This window comes from Ictalurus furcatus, chromosome 10 (assembly GCF_023375685.1).
Source record: "Ictalurus furcatus strain D&B chromosome 10, Billie_1.0, whole genome shotgun sequence".
Lineage (NCBI taxonomy): Eukaryota > Metazoa > Chordata > Actinopteri > Siluriformes > Ictaluridae > Ictalurus > Ictalurus furcatus.
Genome location: NC_071264.1, coordinates 20,092,446 through 20,110,526, shown reverse-complemented (window position 1 = coordinate 20,110,526; position 18,081 = coordinate 20,092,446). Strand labels below are relative to the sequence as shown.

The 18,081-nt window shown below is 38.1% G+C and overlaps 2 protein-coding genes across 2 annotated transcripts; one reads left to right on the top strand and one right to left on the bottom strand.

Annotated features, from left to right (window-relative positions):
• Nucleotides 1–7,173: 7,173 nt before the first annotated feature.
• On the top strand, nucleotides 7,174–11,220 carry dynlt2b (dynein light chain Tctex-type 2B). Its single transcript, XM_053635650.1, has 6 exons — nucleotides 7,174–7,294; nucleotides 8,476–8,609; nucleotides 8,926–8,995; nucleotides 9,712–9,775; nucleotides 9,876–9,940; nucleotides 11,059–11,220. Exons 1-5 carry the CDS (start codon nucleotides 7,236–7,238, stop codon nucleotides 9,921–9,923), a joined length of 375 nt encoding a protein of 124 aa, XP_053491625.1. The 5' UTR covers nucleotides 7,174–7,235; the 3' UTR covers nucleotides 9,924–9,940; nucleotides 11,059–11,220.
• Nucleotides 11,221–13,132: 1,912 nt separating this feature from the next.
• On the bottom strand, nucleotides 13,133–16,476 carry nmur1a (neuromedin U receptor 1a). The gene is made up of 2 exons (XM_053634809.1): nucleotides 15,473–16,476; nucleotides 13,133–13,907 (listed from the first exon to the last, which is right to left on the bottom strand). The coding sequence occupies exons 1-2, from the start codon at nucleotides 16,353–16,355 to the stop codon at nucleotides 13,531–13,533; spliced, it is 1,260 nt and encodes a 419-aa protein (XP_053490784.1). The 5' UTR covers nucleotides 16,356–16,476; the 3' UTR covers nucleotides 13,133–13,530.
• Between the last annotated feature and the right edge of the window lie 1,605 nt (nucleotides 16,477–18,081).

The window sequence follows — 18,081 nt, the reverse complement described above, 5'->3', positions numbered from 1 at the left end:
GACTGATCGTTATCAGATTGTAGATGTAAATGTTGATTTTTCTATGCATCCAAATGTAAAGTTTGGTGTTCCACAAGGCTCTGTACTAATCCAAATGTTCATTTCTCTATATACGCTACCGCTAAGTAAAATTATTTGTAAACATGATGCTCTGTACCTGTTTTTCTCCTGTAGCTCCAGTAAAACGTGCCGAGCAGAACAATCACCAACATCACGACTACAACCAGCACCGGAATAAACATCAACATCCTGGACGTTTTGTCTGATTGGTCCAGCTGGAAGGATGTGTTATTGAATGAGGCAGCTGTAAATGAAAATAAACACTGTCAGCACCACATTCAGCTACACATCTGTCTGTCTGCCTTGCTCTGTGCTCTCTCTCTCTCTCTCTCTCTCTATATATATGTATATAGGGTGTTCCAAAAGTCTCCATACATGGGAAAAGTAACACTTTTAAACAAAATGTCTTCCAAAATTTTTCAGATTTAATTTATAAATAAATTTTCTGATAGCCTTTAAGAATGCCTTTGACAAAAAAGAACATATTAAAATCATTCTCATGGCTGGATCGGGAGTTGCAAGGCTGCAATGGACTTTAACAGGAAAAGACATCACACACGACACTGCTGCAAAACTTAATAACACATTCAAATAACACAGTCAAAAAGACTGGGAGTGTTGAGGACCAACTGAGAAGTGGACGTCCATGAACATCCACTGAAGAAGGCACAACCGACGTGGTGCTGGGAAACATATCAAAAAATATTTGGGACACCCTGTATATACAGTCACGTGAAAAAATACATTGGATGGAAGATGGAAATTGTTGGCTTTGTTGACACATTTGGACAAGCAAACATTTGATCCTCTTTGAACCAGTGCCTATTAATAAAAGTGATAAACAAGGTGATATCAAATGACAAATAAAATTGACATTTCGTAGGAATTTTCCATTTACATTACACTGACAAAAAAACAGATCAGTCACACGGAAAAAGTAAGTACACCCCTACATTCATCACACCTTCAAATCTATTGAATTAGAATTAGAATCAGGTGTTCAAGATTGGGTGCCAGTGATTAGAACCTGCTTAGGGAGTGCAGGTGGAACCCATCTTATTTATACCTCTCTCATATCTAGTGTCTGATGTTCCCTTTGTTATTGAGGTGTGTGGTGTCATCATGCCATCATGAGTTCTATAAGGCCTTCAGAAAAATGTTGTGGATACCAATGAGTCTGGCAAGGAATTTAAGCAGATCTCCAAATTATTTGAAATACATCATTCCACTTTAAGGAAAATAATGTACAAATGTAGTTTTCAAACAACTGCCAATTTGTCCAGGACTGGCCGTCCCAGCAAATTCAGCCCAAGAGCAGACCATCTGATGCCCCCCCAATTTAATCACAGGATCTGCTATTAAGTCTTGCAATTGTTGCTTTCAAATTGATTTTGCACAAATTTGACCTGCATGGGAGGTGTGCCAGGAAAAAGCCTTTGCAAGACTACAGTTTGCCAATGAGCATATAGTCAAAGACCAGGCCTTTTGGAATAATCTGCTCTGGACAGACAAATCAAAGCTAGAGTTCTTTGGCCACAGTAACAGCAGACATGTTTGCTGCAGACCAAAGACAGCTTTATAGGAGAAGCACCTCATACCGACTGTGAAGTACGATGGTGGACATTTTATAGTTTGGGGTTGCTTTGAATTTGAACTGGAAGTGGACCTTTCAACAGGATAATGATCCTAAGCACACTAGCAAATCCATCAAGGAATGGCTCAAAAAGAAGAAATGGAGGGTTATGGAATGGCCTAGTCAAAGCCTGGATTTGATTCCCATTGAAATGTTGTGGGGGAATTTGAAACAGGCAGTACATGCAAGAAAACCTGCAAACATCTAGCAACTGAAAGAATATTGCATGAAAGAGCAGTCAACAATTCCATCAGACTGTCAGAGACAAAATGCCTACAAGAAGCCATTTCTGCTTCTGAGGCCAAGGGTGTACTTAGTTTTTCCGCAGAAGAATATATATCTATTGATATTTCTGTTGAATACATGATTGAAAAAGCTAATTTTCCTCATGGTTTTGTTCAAGTATAATAACTTTATTAATAGGCACTGTTTCAAAGATGATCAAATGTTTGCTTGTCCAATATATGTGGTGTATGTTGTGTAATCACTAATAAAGATGAGGAATGCGTAAAAAATATTAGACTCTGGATGTGATGCTACAAGGCAGAAGTACTTCTACTAGGAACACAGGAAGCTAGCAGTAAGCTTTCTGACATATTAACTCTGGATGGCCTTTCAGTTACATCATGTGCAACAGTCAAAGACCGTGATGTGTCTCTCATTTGAAGCTTATGTAAATAATATTATTAGGATAGCCTTTTTCAACTATTAACTATTGCTAAGATATGAATGCAGCAGCCAAATCTGAGGGGTTCATGGGCATAGAGTGTTTTGGTAACCTCTAATGTTTGGAGGATGTTTATTTATGCCGCCATTCTGCCTCTGGACAATCACTTTGTGTGTGTGTGTGTGTGTGTGTGTGTATACCTGTGATGTTTGTTGTTGTGTAATTAGATGGGAGTACAGTCAAGTTCACTTTGTTGCTTTCTTTAAAAGTGAAGTCTGGCATGAACACAGCAAGGTGATACACTCCACCGTCTAGGAGATATGTGAAGATCAGATTGATCGGGTTTTGGGACGGATGGGTGATGCAGATCTTGGACAGTGTGTAGTTTCCCCATGAAAAGCAGGGTCCATTGGATTTGTTGAACACGTGAATCTTTGTGTTGTCTCGGTAAATGTTCATCTGCCCGTTGGTAAAATTTGTGCTCTTCATCGTGAATGCCACTGTGAGATTCTGTCCTGCTGTTCCACTCACATGTTTAACATCACAGCACACTGACACACACACATACAGACACACACTTTAGTTTTGATGTTTCACTCTGACATCCTACTCACATCCTGCTGCTTGTCTTCATCTCTTGCTTGCTAACATTTATTTATCTGAATTTTTGTCAGTGTGTAAATACAGCTCTCTTTTAATGTTGTTATTGTTGTTATTCCCTGACACAGCCTTCTCTTATTGCTTCTGAGTACAGCCTGAAGAGTTCATCAGTCACAATCAATATAATCACACACTCACTAAATGGTTTGCACTTATATAGCTCTTTTATCCAAAGTGCTTTTACACTGTGTCTCATTCAGCCATTCACACACACACACACACACACACACACACTAATGGTAGCAGAGCTGCCATTCAAGGTGCTAACTTGCCATCAGGAGCAACTTGGGGTTCAGTGTCTTGCCCAAGGACACTTTGGTATGTGGAGTCATGTGGGCCGGGAATCGAACTGCCAACCCTACAATTAGTGGACAACCTACCCTACCACCTGAGCCACAGCCGCTCCGGGTTTCTATACTTTCTATAATCACACACACCATATAATTATGCAATCCCTACAATCACACATTCATCATAATCAGCCATTCATTATAATCACACTTTCTATAACCACACATGCCCTATAATCACAAACTCACTATAATCACACATTCATTATAAGCACACACTTGCTATTATCACACACTCCCTATAATGGCGCACTCAGTGTAATCACACATTCATTGCAATCACACATTCTCTATAATCACACACTCATATTCACACACTCACTATAATCACACATTCATTAAAATCACATGCACTCTATAAGCACACACTTATTATAACCACAACACTCACTATAATCATATATTCACTATAATCATAAACACACTATAGGCATACACTCAATATAATCACACTCACTGTAATCATATATTTGTTATAATCACACACACCCTACCATCACACATTTATTATAATCACACACTCCCTACAATTCCATGTTTATTATAATCACACACTCCATACACTTACACATTTATTATAATCACACATCCCCTACAATTCCACATTTATTATAATCACACACTAATTATAATCACATACTCCCAACAAACAAAAATTCTCTATGAACACACACTGTCTATAATCATAAACTCATTATTATTATTATTATTATTATTATTATTATCATTATTATTATTATTATTATTATTTTATTACTATTTTACTATAATTACACACACATTTTTTCTGTGTATTTCTGTAGTTTAATATTGTGTTATTGCATGATCATACATGATTGTGTGTGTGTGTTTACAGTAGTGTTATATATACAGTACACTTTAATGATTAAAGGTGAAAGATAAGATTAAGTTTTACAGCGTGAATAAAAAGCTAAACGTTGTGTTAGCGACAATCCAGCACACTGTCACTCTTTTACAGTTTCCATGAACAAAAGGAAAGTAAAGCACCACACACATATACATACATACATACATACATACATACATACAGAGACACACACACACACACACACACACACACTATACAATTACACAATATTCTACACACGCTCACAGTTTAAACGCTGATTTTTCCTACAGTTGGATGTTTAATTGAACTAAAGAAGTCAGACTGAATCCACACACAAAGTTAAACAGGTGATAACGAGTGAATTACATATATAATTCAAGTGAAATGTGTGTGTGTGTGTGTGTGTGTGTGTGTGTGTGTGTGTGTGTATGTGTGTATGTAAGAGAGAGAGACTTACCTGGAACACAGCACAGATAGAAGATCAAGAAAACCAGACGCTTCTTCAGCAGCTGGAACATGGTGCTGAGATGAGACACGGAATGAGAGAGACGGTTTGCGTCTGCTGTCTTTTCCTGTGTGCTGTTTACATGCTCACACGCACACATACACACACACACTCACTCACACACACACACACACACACACACACATACACCGTTATCTGAGGTGCAGCATGTTCTGCTATTTTTCTACACAAAACTTTTGAATCACAAACTAAACTTCTTGAAAGATTCTCTGCTATATTGAGAGCTTTTGTTCATTTTTCAACTGTCAAATTATAAAGTTTAATATATCGCAACATTACTAATCTAATGTGGCTCTCTCTATTATCCAACTGTGATCTCTGTGATTTTTGTTTGTGAAACTCAGCCCTGATTCGGATCTTTTTTTGTGCTGGTTGTGTATAAAGAAACCTGATTAAGATACTTTATCTGAGTCAGTAACTGGGTTTTTCCAGCACATTTACACTGAAATGTGAAGTACTGTGCAAAAGTCTTAGGTACCCTATTTTTTAAAATACAAACTTTCCTATAGATTTTTATTTTATGACTTCTACATTATTGAGTTAGCACAAAAAACATTTTAGATTCCCAAACATTAGTTTTCTACACAAAATTAAATGTTACAGATAAATGTCTGTATGTCATTAAAGAAAGCAGTATATTAAGCGGTAAGAGACACTTTTCAGACAAAAAACAGTGAAGGCTGCTGGATTTTGCTGCAAAAATAAGAAGCAAGTGTGACAGTCAAAGTCTCCAGAAGAACCGTGACTGGTTCTGCAAGATGCTCAATAAAACTTACAGCTCATTTCCTTATAAAACTGCACTAATTGAACCAGAGACTACTATTTTATTATTTTTTTAAGCAAAGGGTCGTCAGACCAAATATTGACTTTGTATCATTTATTACTGTTTACTGCTCTTTATAGTATTTTTTTAATGGAGAAACATTTAATTTAATTATTTTTGAAGGCATCTTTGCTCTACAGCATTTCTTTACATGTGCCTAAGACTTTTGCACAGTACTGTACATCATGTTTCTACATTTGTAAATCTGCACAAGCAACCAGAGACAAAAACTCACAAAAAAATATTAGATTCAAGAGAATTCTTGCTGCTCAAGTTCATTCTGCTTCATCAACTGAAAAAAAAAACAACTCACCACAACATAGTAGAATAAAATATATGTAAGGACATGAAGTAGTGTGGTGTTTAATAGGGCATCTTAATCAAATAATCTAATGACATTAAAGCTAGTTTTAAAAGTGTGCTTAATTTCCACCTCACTGATGGAAATGTAATAAACCAAAACTTTTGTTATATATAATGAGTCCTTATCGGTCACATATACAGTAGAGCACAGTGAAATTGTTTTCTTTGCATACCCCAGCATGTCAGGAAGCTGGGTCAGAGCACAGGGACAGCCATGATACAGCGCCCCTGGAGCAGAGAGGGTTAAGGGACTTGCTGAACGGCCCAACAGTGGCAGTGCTGGGACTTGAACCCCCACCCTTCTGATCAGTAACCCAGAGCCTTAACCGCTAAGCCACCACTGCCCTGAATAGCTGACTATTGAGTGACACACACACACACACACACACACACACACACACACACACACACACACACACACACACACACACACACACACACACACACACACACACACACACACACACACTTCTTTTTTTTTTTATTGGATTATTACTCTAGTGTTTATTCTCTTAATGTCACATTACTGTCCTTAAACTTTCCAGAATAGCGAGATCACTTTTATATATATAACATATATTTTATCTATCTATCTATGTGTGTGTGTGTGTGTAAGTGTGAGCAGGGGTTTCTGTGGTTTCACTGTAACCTGGGGGCTTCTGTTTGTATTGTGTTCACCGCAAGACCACCAGCGTCACACACACACACACACACACACACAGAGAGAGAGAGAGAGAGTGAGAGAGAGATTTTAATTGCTTAAAGAATTTTCTTACATCAGCAAGTAGAGTTGTAAATTTTATATAAAATTAATTTCACACGTCTCGCTAAATCCAACCTAAATCGCTTTGTCCTGTGTTAATGAATTATTTTAATTAATTCTGCACAATTCTAGACAAAACATTCTCTCATAACTAGGCTATTTAATACCTAACACTAATTTTGCCCCAGTAATTCACAGACACATTGTCTACCTAAATCAATAAAAGAATAAATAAAAATAATAATAAATAAAAATAAAGAAATAAATTCACCCAAGAACAAACAAATGCATACAGTATACAGTAATACATACTTTATAAAATGAAATCAAAATTAATTATTTAATAACTACATAATTTAGAAATATAACAAATATATTATTTTGTATACTATAAAATAGCGATAACTCGAATAACTTTTAAAATGCTAAATATAACTGCAGTGAATGAAGGAATTCACTTCCGCTTTGGCCGTGACCCCGGAAGTGAAAGTCTGGCAGTTGTTATAGTAACGGCGGTGTGTATACGTTTCGGTTTTAATAATGATGGGGTCAGAGCAGGGTGCCAACACTTTTCTCATCAGACCGAATTATCAACACAAGTAAGACATACATTATTACTGTTATTTATTTATAACTGTATTTAATCAGGAAATGATTCAGCTCTAAAGAGAATACAGACCTGTTACTGTCGATTCCGCAAGTTACTTATAACTGTTTCTGTCAGCTGCAGAGTGTTTGATCAGTGATCCGGGGGGCGGGAAGAGCACATTTATTTATTCATTTAATAAAATAATGAACTCTTTTGTGACGTTATGTGCAGAACCTGCAGTGTCCATGTTAATGGACATTGTCCATGTCCATGTCCAATGTCCATGTTAATGTACTGTAATGCTGACCAGTATATATCTATCACTTAACCCTGATGCATCTATCACTTTACCCTGAGTTTTTAACATTTTCGGAGCACTTTATTAGGAACACCTGTACACATACTCATTCATGCAATTCAACAGAACAGCAATTTCAAGAGAAACTCATTTCCACAACATTTCAGTAACTATAAACGGATTTAAAAAATCATGATGTCATGCTTTAATCACTGCTTCAAAGCTTTTCTTATGTGTCTACACTGATTATACCGTACAGCTGCAGTATGTATATAGTATTGTACATATACGATATGTACATGAGGTACTTGCATAGTGCTCCATATACTGCTCATATGTATGTGTGTGTGTGTGTGTGTGTATATATATATATATATATATATATATATATATATATATATATATATATATATATATATGCATCCTGTATATACTCTTTATATATCCCTGTATTGTTGTCCTTACTATCTCTTTTAACTCTTCTTTCTTTTCTTTTCTTTTTTTTTTTTTTGGCTGCTGCTGTGACACCCTATTTTCTCCATCTGGGGATTAATAAAGTATTATCTTATCTTATTATCTTATCTTAATGAATTTAAATCGGAATTGTTGGCAAATTGCAGTTATATAAGAGGAATCAAACATTTGGGGATGTGTTGTTATAGGAAAATAATCAAATTCAGGGCCATTTCATCGTTGTGGATTATTTTCCTGTAACAGCACGCCCCCTAGTGCTTAATTCTTTACATAACATGTGATTATGATGATGTGATGATAGATGGTTCTGAAATATCACAGCTCTCTCAGTATTTTATAACAAACTAAAGATGTTAAAATCTTGCACTCTCTCTCTCTCTCTCTCTCTTTCTGTGTGTGTATGTGTGTGTGTGTTGTAGGTTCAGGGCGTCGGTGGTGAGGGAGTGTATTAGAGAGATCCTGAGAGAGAATTTATCAGGAGTTCAGTATGATCCTGAGGAAACACCGTCACTCACACGAACGCTTGCTGAAGCTATTAAACACCATGTTAAAGGTCAGAACAGGAACATTAACCCCAACACCATGACTTGAGGATTCAGCCCTCAATTTTACACTTACACCAGGCTACACATCTAATTTAAATGTCATTTATCAGTTCACCTTTGACTCATTTTTAACTTTGCACACACTCCATCACAAACAAAAGATGAGTGTTTTGTGTTTATATGTATTATAAACTCGTATTCCTTGTGTTTTTGTGTTTTTTTAATGCACATTAAAACATTTTAATTACACTGAACAGAAGTGCTGATATCACACAGTTAAATTTATACAAGTGTGTGTGTGTGTGTGTGTGTGTGTGTGTACAGGTCTGGGTTTGGACAGATACAAACTGGTGGTGCAGGTGATGATTGGAGAACAGAGAGGACAGGGTGTGAAGTAAGAACAAACAAACACACACACACACACACACACACACACACAAATGTTCTGTTTATTGCACTGGGTGGATGAGAGATGTGTACCCACTGCCTGTCCAGCCGTAGGCCAAAATATAACCTACAACACACGATTTACTACAGTACACAGTTTATTTGTCTTTAAAATGCACTTTAAATGAATTGTAATATTTCAATAAAGTGAAAGAAGTGTTAAATATTGGTTGTTTGATGTATATGGGGCGGCTGTGGCTCAGGTGGTAGAGCGGGTTGTCCGCTAATCGTAGGGTTGGCGGTTCAATTCCCGGCCTGAATGACTTCACATGCCGAAGTGTCCTTGAGGAAGACACTGAACCCCAAATTGCTCCCGATGGCAAGCTAGCACCTTGCATGGCAGCTCTGCTACCATTGGTGTGTGAGTCTGTGTGTGAATTGGTGAATGAGACACGGTGTAAAGCGCTAAGGTTAAAAAAGCGCTATATAAGTGCAGACCATTTACCATTCACCATATATAACGTGCCAGGGGTATTTATTTATAGAGCTGCTGCATTATGCTCACACAGACCACACATCTGTCCACATCTGTCCAGATCTCCAAAAATAACCCATGCATTCATTTTTTAATAATATTAACTTGCATGTTCATTGTGTGCATTTTTCGCCAATATTAAAAGTGTGTGTGCGTGTGTGTGTGTGTGTGTGTGTGTGTGTGTGCAGGATGACGTCTCGCTGTTTCTGGGATTCGGACACTGACGGCTATGCTAAAGAAGTTTACATTAATGTAAGACACACACACACACACACACACACACACACACACACACACATAACTTATTCCTCACACGTGTAACTGTGTGTGTGTTTGTCTGTGTGTTTAACAGGACAGTATGGTGTGTGTGGCTGCTGTATTTGGAGTTTATTATTACTGACACAGCAGGGCTCTATGGTAACAATTTCTTATAGGAGCACTTGTGCTCCTAATTACAAAAACTTTGGAGCACGGTTGAAGTTTAGAGGTTTTTTTGTTTTTTTTTTTGTTTTTTTTTTATAGAGATGGTTATATTAATTTGCCACAATTAATTAATATGCCACAAGTAGGCATGAGAAAACTTGAGTTTGTTTTTTGCATAGTCTTTGCATAGAGTCATGAGAAGACTTGAGTTTTCTCATGACTCTATTCAAAGACTATGCAAAAAACAACCGTTAACCATGTTAAACAACCGTATACAACCGTTCCACCTTGTAAACAAATTCCATAAACCTCAATGTTCAGTCTTTGAAGTCTGCTCCTCTTAAATATATTTAAAGCTACACAATTAGACATTTCCCACTGTCATGGTTCTGGACTGGAGTCAGTTCTCGAACCACTCTGTGTATATTGTGTAAATATCTGAATAATCTCATATAGGATGTGATTGGGTGAGTTCATTTATCCGTCAGATGCAAAGCGCTTTAGTTTAATGGTGTTCATTAGGGATACACCGATCAGGATTTTTACAACCAAAACTGATCCAGATGCCAATCTTTTTTTGTTTAAGCTTTAATCAGGAGGTCTGTCAGTTAAATGTAAGCTCTCTGCTCATGGTCACTGTTAATTGAATTAAAATAATAGCAATGAGAAATACTGTTGGTTAATTGATAAATAAACAAGCATAAAATATTTATTTTTAAATATCTTAAACAATAAAGAGTCCTAATTAAAAGTAGACTAACACAAAAGTTATCCATATTAGGAAAAAGTCTAATAGCCTTCTAAGGCGATAACGAACTAAGCTTAATGTCAAATTGATATTAAGTGCAACCCATAGTAATTAAACATCATTTCATTTCTCATTTTATTTATATTTTATTAAGTTATTATAATATCTATGTTTTATATTAAATGATTTATTTATAACTAAGCACATTTTCTGTCATTACATTTTATTAGTTTTATTTTTTTTTGTTTATCAGTTGTTCCTATTAGATCGGTTCCCCCAGTACAGTGTTGCCATGTCTGCTGATAATATTGTGTTTTTTTGGGGAGATAAATCAAAACATTGAAACTGGATTTGATTTTTCTAGTGATATCTGGCAACGCCGAGTTTAAATGAAGTAAATGTGCTGTGTATGAAGAGTTGGTGAAGAGAGAGCAGCAGCGTACTGTATGTTTACAGACTGAACAGGTCTTACTCTTGATTATGATTGGTGAGGAATTATTTAATAAAGAAGTTTGAATTAAACCCACCTTGTAGCATTAGCATTATTATAAATTAATAACATGAGCAGGTCACAGTTGCATTTTCGGGTCATTTTGGGTGATCAATAAAAGATGGCGGATTGTGAGATCGGGAATTTGAAGCAGTAGATGCATTTACATGGACAACAATAATCCACTCTTAATCCGATTAAGACCATACTTTGATTAAGAAACTACCATGTAAACAGCAATTTTTACTTACCTTAATCTAACTAAGTCATACTCGAATTAAGCTCTAATCGAATTAAGCTCTAATCGAATTAAGACAGGTGGAGTATTCCTGTTTTAGTCGCATTATGGACGTGTATTTCAGACATGTAAACACCTTAATCACATTATGAACGTCGTGTGAGAGTTTTCACCGCATTTTGCGACAGGACACGATCACACACGGCAGTTTTACGTTTTACAGCGAACAAGAGAGTTCAGCCACGTCCCAAACCGCATACTTTCCTACTATAGGCCTGTAGTGGGGAAAAATACATGTATCTCGGCTACTATATAGATGGTAATTATGCGGTTTGAGACGCAGCCCACGGCTTCAAGCAGTTGTCTATTTGCACGTACAGCCGGACAAATAATTAACTGCACTTAAAGCGTTCGTAAAAAAATTAAATAAAAACACCCAAAACTGTATACAGTACCATAACGAAGACGAACTGTATGTTGATACGTGAAATTCTGGAGGGACGTCGGACAGCGTGGCGCGGTGACGTAATTACGCGGGCTGTTAATCTAATTATGTTCTAAAACATGTAAAACGGGTACATGAAAGGAGTATTCTAAAAGCGACTCATGTAAACACCTTAATCACATTATTATCTTAATCAGAGTAAAGTCAATAATTAGATTACTGCTGTCCATATAAACGTAGTCACTGTTACTTGTCATCATAATGGCTTCTCTGCAGTATTTACACACTTGTTCGGTTGACTGAGGAGATGAAAAGCAGTGTGAAAGTAACTGTTGCGCGGTGAAGATGCATTTCGGGCTTTCTGTAGTTTTTATTCCGATTGTATTATACAACTCCGAACAGGTCACTCTCCCCGGTGCAAATAAATATTTATTCACAGTCGCACAAAGTACTTTTCAGTAACAATTGCGAGTGAAATGGTCGCACTGTTAAGCCCTGCACAGGAACAGAAGCTCTGATCTAAACAAACACACCTCACCATGATGGACTCCTACACCACTTTTCTCTCATACTTTTATTTATAAACCTTTTCTATCTTTTTTGTGGAAGAAATAAACACAGCATTAGCATTTATTACTTATTTCACTTTCATTTTGAATGTATAATGATCATAATCACTTATTTAAAATGTATAAAGGAATGAGTGTTCATCTCAGCGGTAAAGCTCATGCAATCCTTTATGCACTTCAACACAGTTTATTAATGGTGCTTTTATTACAGCAGTTAAACACTAATACAGTGAATTTTATTTCCTATGATTTCATTGTGTTTACCTTCAAACTTTCACCTGATTGTTGACAAAAACAGCTTGATAAGCAACTCTGAGGCTTCAGAAAGGAAAGAAGAAGCAAGAAAACATCCTGATAACTCAGAGTGAAAGTAAAGACACATTTGAGTCCTGTATCTACATTTCTATCTGAGTAAAAATACAATAGAGCTGGATTTTAAATGAACAACAGTAAGATGCTTACTGAAGTGACAAACAATACGTTTATAATGTATGCAAAATTATGTAGGTATGTACAGGAGTTTTGACGAATGTATCTGTTTTTTGTGTGTATATATATATATATATATATATATATATATATATATATATATATATATATATATATATATATAATGTGTGTGTATAGACAAAAAAAAAACCCAGATACATTTGTCAAAACTCCTGCTTCTTAAATAAATGGCATTAATCTGAAATATTTTTGATAATTATAATCACTCAGTATGATTTATTTTACTGTCTACATGTTAATCCTACACTACATGAGGAAACCTAGCAATGGTGAGTGTTCTTGTTGTGTTGTAAAATTTATTAAAATAGTTACATATAGAATGGTTTAATTTTTAAAAATCAAATTCCCTCAGCCAGTGAGTCAGCTGTAACGGCCCAGACATGACTTCATTTATTAAATTCATGATTTCATTTCACTAAGCCATTTTTCCCTCCATAAGAAATTAACAGAAACATTAAAGAGAGATTCTGATTGGACACAAACATAGAACACATCATTTTATGGTTTATATATACCTGCATACACTGTACATATCCATAACACCAACACACACCTAAGAGCTAAAGTATGTTTGTTTCTTTCCCTCAGTCACATGTGGTCTCGTTTTCATGACATTCATAAAACTCATAATCTCCATCAGCGGCGGCATTGCCATTAGTGACATCACTCAAGACACTGCGCACGGTGGCTCGCGTCATGCTCAGAGAGCACTTCCTGTAGGCAGAGCCTCGTTTGTGAACGCACATCACGTCCTTGAACATCTCACGGAAGCGGGTGGACATGAGGTTGTAGAGCACAGGATTGACGGCCGAGCTGAGGTAAAAGAACACACCTGAGAAGACGTGGACATACTCGAACACCTGAAACATCTCCACACCGGAGAGCTCGTCCATGAAACTCCACATGAGGCGATCTGTGTGAAACGGCGCCCAACAGATCCCGAACATCACCACCAACACAACTGTAACACAAACACTAATATTATACATGATGCTAAACTGGAGGCCATACACTTACATTACATATTAGCTATGAAGTTCTTTTTCAGCCAAATGTACCAGAATGAAACACTGCAGGAGAGTGAGAGACACTACAGGAGAGTGAGAGACACTACAGGAGTGTAGGACAGACTACAGGAGAGTGAGAGACACTACAGGAGAGTGAGAGACACTACAGGAGTGTAGGACAGACTACAGGAGAGTGAGAGACACTACAGGAGAGTGAGAGACACTACAGGAGTGTAGGACAGACTACAGAAGAGTGAGAGACACTACAGGAGTGTAGGACAGACTACAGGAGAGTGAGAGACACTTCAGGAGAGTGAGAGACACTACAGGAGTGTAGGACAGACTACAGGAGAGTGAGAGACACTTCAGGAGAGTGAGAGACAGACTACAGGAGAGTGAGACACTACAGGAGAGTGAGAGACATTACAGGAGAGTGAGACAGACTACCGGATAATGAGAGACACTACAGGAGAGTGAGAGACACAACAGGAGGGTAAGACAGACTACAGGAAAGTGAGACACTACAGGAGAGTGAGACAGACTACCGGATAATGAGAGACACTACAGGAGAGTGAGAGACACAACAGGAGGGTAAGACAGACTACAGGAGAGTGACACAGACTACAGGAGAATGAGAGACACTACAGGAGAGTGAGAGACATAACAGGAGAGTGAGACACTACAGGAAAGTGAGAAACATTACAGGAGATTGAGACAGACTACAGGAGAATGATTCACTACAAGAAAGTGAGAGACATTACAGGAGAGTGAGACACTACAGGAAAGTGAGAGACATTACAGCAGAGTGATACAGACTACAGGAGAGTAAAAGACACGGAAGGAGAGTGAGACACTACAAGAGAGTGAGACAGTAAAGGAGAGTGAGACACTACAAGAAAGTGAGCTACATTTCAAGAGAGTGAGACACACTTCAGGAGAGTGAAACATACTACAGGAGAGTGCGACACTAAAGGAGAGTAAGAGACACTACAGGAGAATGAGACACAACACAAGAGAGTGAGACAGTACAAGAGAGTGAGATATGCTACAGGAGAGTGAGACACTACAAGAAAGTCAGCTACATTACAGCAGAGTGAGACAGACTACACAAGAGTGAAACACACTTCAGGAGAGTGAGACATACTACAGGAGAGTGAGACAGTACAAGAGAGTGAGAGACACTACAAGAGAGTGAGATACTACAAGAAAGTGAGATACATTACAGGAGAGTGAGACAGACTACACAAGAGTGAGACACACTTCAGGAGAGTGAGACATACTACAGGGGAGTGAGACAATAGAAGAGAGTGAGATATACTACAGGAGAGTGAGACACTACAAGAAAGTGAGCTACATTACAGGAGAGTGAGACAGACTACAGGAGAGTGAGAGACACTATGGGAGTGTGTGACACACTACAGGAGAGTAAGAGATACTACAGGAGAATAAGAGACGCTACAGGAGAGTGAGACACACTAGAAGAGAATAAAAGTGCTCAGACTGTTTCTGTTTTCCTCACACAGCATCTTGGTGACCTGTTGTCTTCGTGTTCGTGGCTGTCGAGTGCGCACACTGGTGTTTCTGTAGACGTTGTTCTCACAGTTAGCTTTAGCCTGCAGCATCTTCTCCCTCTTCAGCTGGATCCCGATGAGCAGATAGAGCGTGCTGATGGTCATCATGGGCAAGATGAAAAAGATGAGTGTGCTGATCTGGATGATCAGGTTATAGATCCAGCGCGGTTTCACCAGTGTGCACATAGCTGAGCTCAGCTCACGCCCCTCTCCACGCCCGCGGGGTTTTGACAGCGTGAAGATTCCATGCAGGCTCGCATTGGGCAGCGCACAAATCACGGACGCAATCCAAACACAAACGATCACGCGCTTGGCATGGGCACGCGTCACCACACATTTCGCCCTCAGCGGGTGCACGACGGCAATGTAGCGTTCCACGCTGAGCGCTGTCACGTTCAACACGGAGGCGAAACACACCGTCTCAAACAGGAAGGTTTTGAAGTAGCAGCCACTCTTCCCGAGCAGGAAGGGGTAGTTACTCCACAGTTCGTACAGCTCCAGTGGCATGCCAAGGATGAGCACCAGCAGGTCGGACACAGCCAGGCTGAACAGGTAGAAGTTAGTGGGTGTGCGCATGACTGGGTGGCGTGTGATCACAGCGCAGGTGAGTGAGTTCCCCACCGCTCCGACACTGAAGATCAGCAGGTAAGTGATGCACACAGGCAGGAACACTGGGGAGCGCCGAGGACCCAGGTACTTCTCCAGGTAATCATCCAGGTTCAGGCAGTAATCCTCCATCTCCGTTTCACTCAGGTTTAACGGGAAGGTGGAGTTGCACAGGAACTCTTGAACACAGCTCAGCACCGCAGATGAACAATTTGGTTTGGACATGATCACCTGAAGCCGAGCAAAACACGCAGACACCAGAACACAATAAATATGATTAATAAGAAACACATTCTCCACCCCTTTCTGAAGGACAGGTCACCACGGCGACCTAGTACAAGTTCAATATTGCACCCTTTTCAAATATTTGTATTTATTTCCATGAGCAAGTTAAATGAAAATCTCATCGTCATCACCATCACCATCAAGGATGATTTTAGTCCTATACCATCATATATGGTAAATGGTAAATGGTCTGCACTTATTTAGCGCTTTTTTAACCTTAGCGCTTTACACTGGTTCTCATTCAACCATTCACACATACTCACACACACTCACACACATACTCACACACACACTCACACACATACACACAATGACACACATACCAATGGTAGCAAGCGCTAGCTTTCAGTAATGTTGAAGGTAGACGGCTCTGCTTCGGAGTTACAATTTAAATGAAAAAATGTAGGAGTCATATTTGATTCGAGTTTGTCTTTTGACCCACACGTACAATCTACTGTCAATAATTCCTTTTTTCATCTCAGAAATATTTCTAGACTGTGCCCTATTCTTCTTCTCCTGTGACTGAAAGCCTCATCAACACTTATGTATTCTTTCATATTGATTACTGCAGTGCACTTCTTGCTGGGGTTCAGGGTCAGGTCTCGCGTTGATTTTAAAATCCTTACGCACACATATAAGGCACTATGTTGTCTGGCCCCTCAGTATCTGTCTGCGCTTTTAACTTTATATACTCCCAACGTCATTTGCGCTCCTTTCAAGCTGGTTTACTGGCTGTCCCACAGACACGCTTGTGATCTGTAGGGGACAGGGCTGTCTCATCCTATGCTCCTAGACTCTGGAATGCACTCCCTGCTCATATTAGAGATGCCCAGAACTTGAGCATTTTTAAATCTAACCTAAAAACTAATTTTTTAGGTTAGCTTTTTCTTAATGGCTTTAACCATTTTGTATTCAAGTCTGCCTTTTGTTTTAATATGTTTTGTGTTTCTATCTGTGTTTAATTTATTTTCTTGATATTTTCTTATTGTGTAAAGTGCCTTGAGAAGCTGCTTTAAAGGCGCTATATAAAAATAATTAAATTATAAATCAAGGTTATTAATATTATCTATGTATCTATCTCTATCTATCTATCTTTATATATTTATATATATATATATATATATATATATATATATATATATATATATATATATATATATATATATAGTATGTGTATATATGTAGTTAAATTATTCTGCAATGTTTTCCATTTGTTTGTTGGATAATAAGCCTCAACTGTCTGAGCAGAGAGAAACTATCACTCAACTGGTAAAGAGAGATTTGGTAAACGGACACATAAAGGAATCGAGTTCATTCAAATGCAGGCATATTTAAAAGACAGAGCGATAAACAGACAGGTGAACCAGCTCTATATTCATCAAATCAAACCTTTGTATAAATCACATTCACTTCAATTAGCTCTTTTTTTTCTGCACATTTTGTGCTGAATTCATTTTCATTCATTTGTATTCTGGGTCAGTCAGGAGAGGATCAGTTCCTTTGAGTCTCTTTCCTTTCAATACCACAGTAATGAAGGAAAACTCCCTGAGAAAGAAATCTTGAGTGGAAGCTCAAAAGGGAGCTCAACCTCTTCTGGGTCATGCTCTAGCTTTTAAAAGCAGCAATGCATTCTGGGTAAGTTGTGATCCTGAAGTCTGCAGTGATG

Bases quoted from the DNA above. Each gene is read 5' to 3' on its own strand.
- dynlt2b (XM_053635650.1), top strand. From the start codon at position 7,236: ATGATGGGGTCAGAGCAGGGTGCCAACACTTTTCTCATCAGACCGAAT. The intron at 8,610-8,925 runs GTCAGAACAGGA...GTGTGTGTACAG, and splicing joins TATTAAACACCATGTTAAAG to GTCTGGGTTTGGACAGATAC. The intron at 9,776-9,875 runs GTAAGACACACA...TGTGTTTAACAG, and splicing joins CTAAAGAAGTTTACATTAAT to GACAGTATGGTGTGTGTGGC.
- nmur1a (XM_053634809.1), bottom strand. From the start codon at position 16,355: ATGTCCAAACCAAATTGTTCATCTGCGGTGCTGAGCTGTGTTCAAGAG. The intron at 13,908-15,472 runs GTGAGGAAAACA...TTTGTGTTACAG, and splicing joins ACAGGTCACCAAGATGCTGT to TTGTGTTGGTGGTGATGTTC.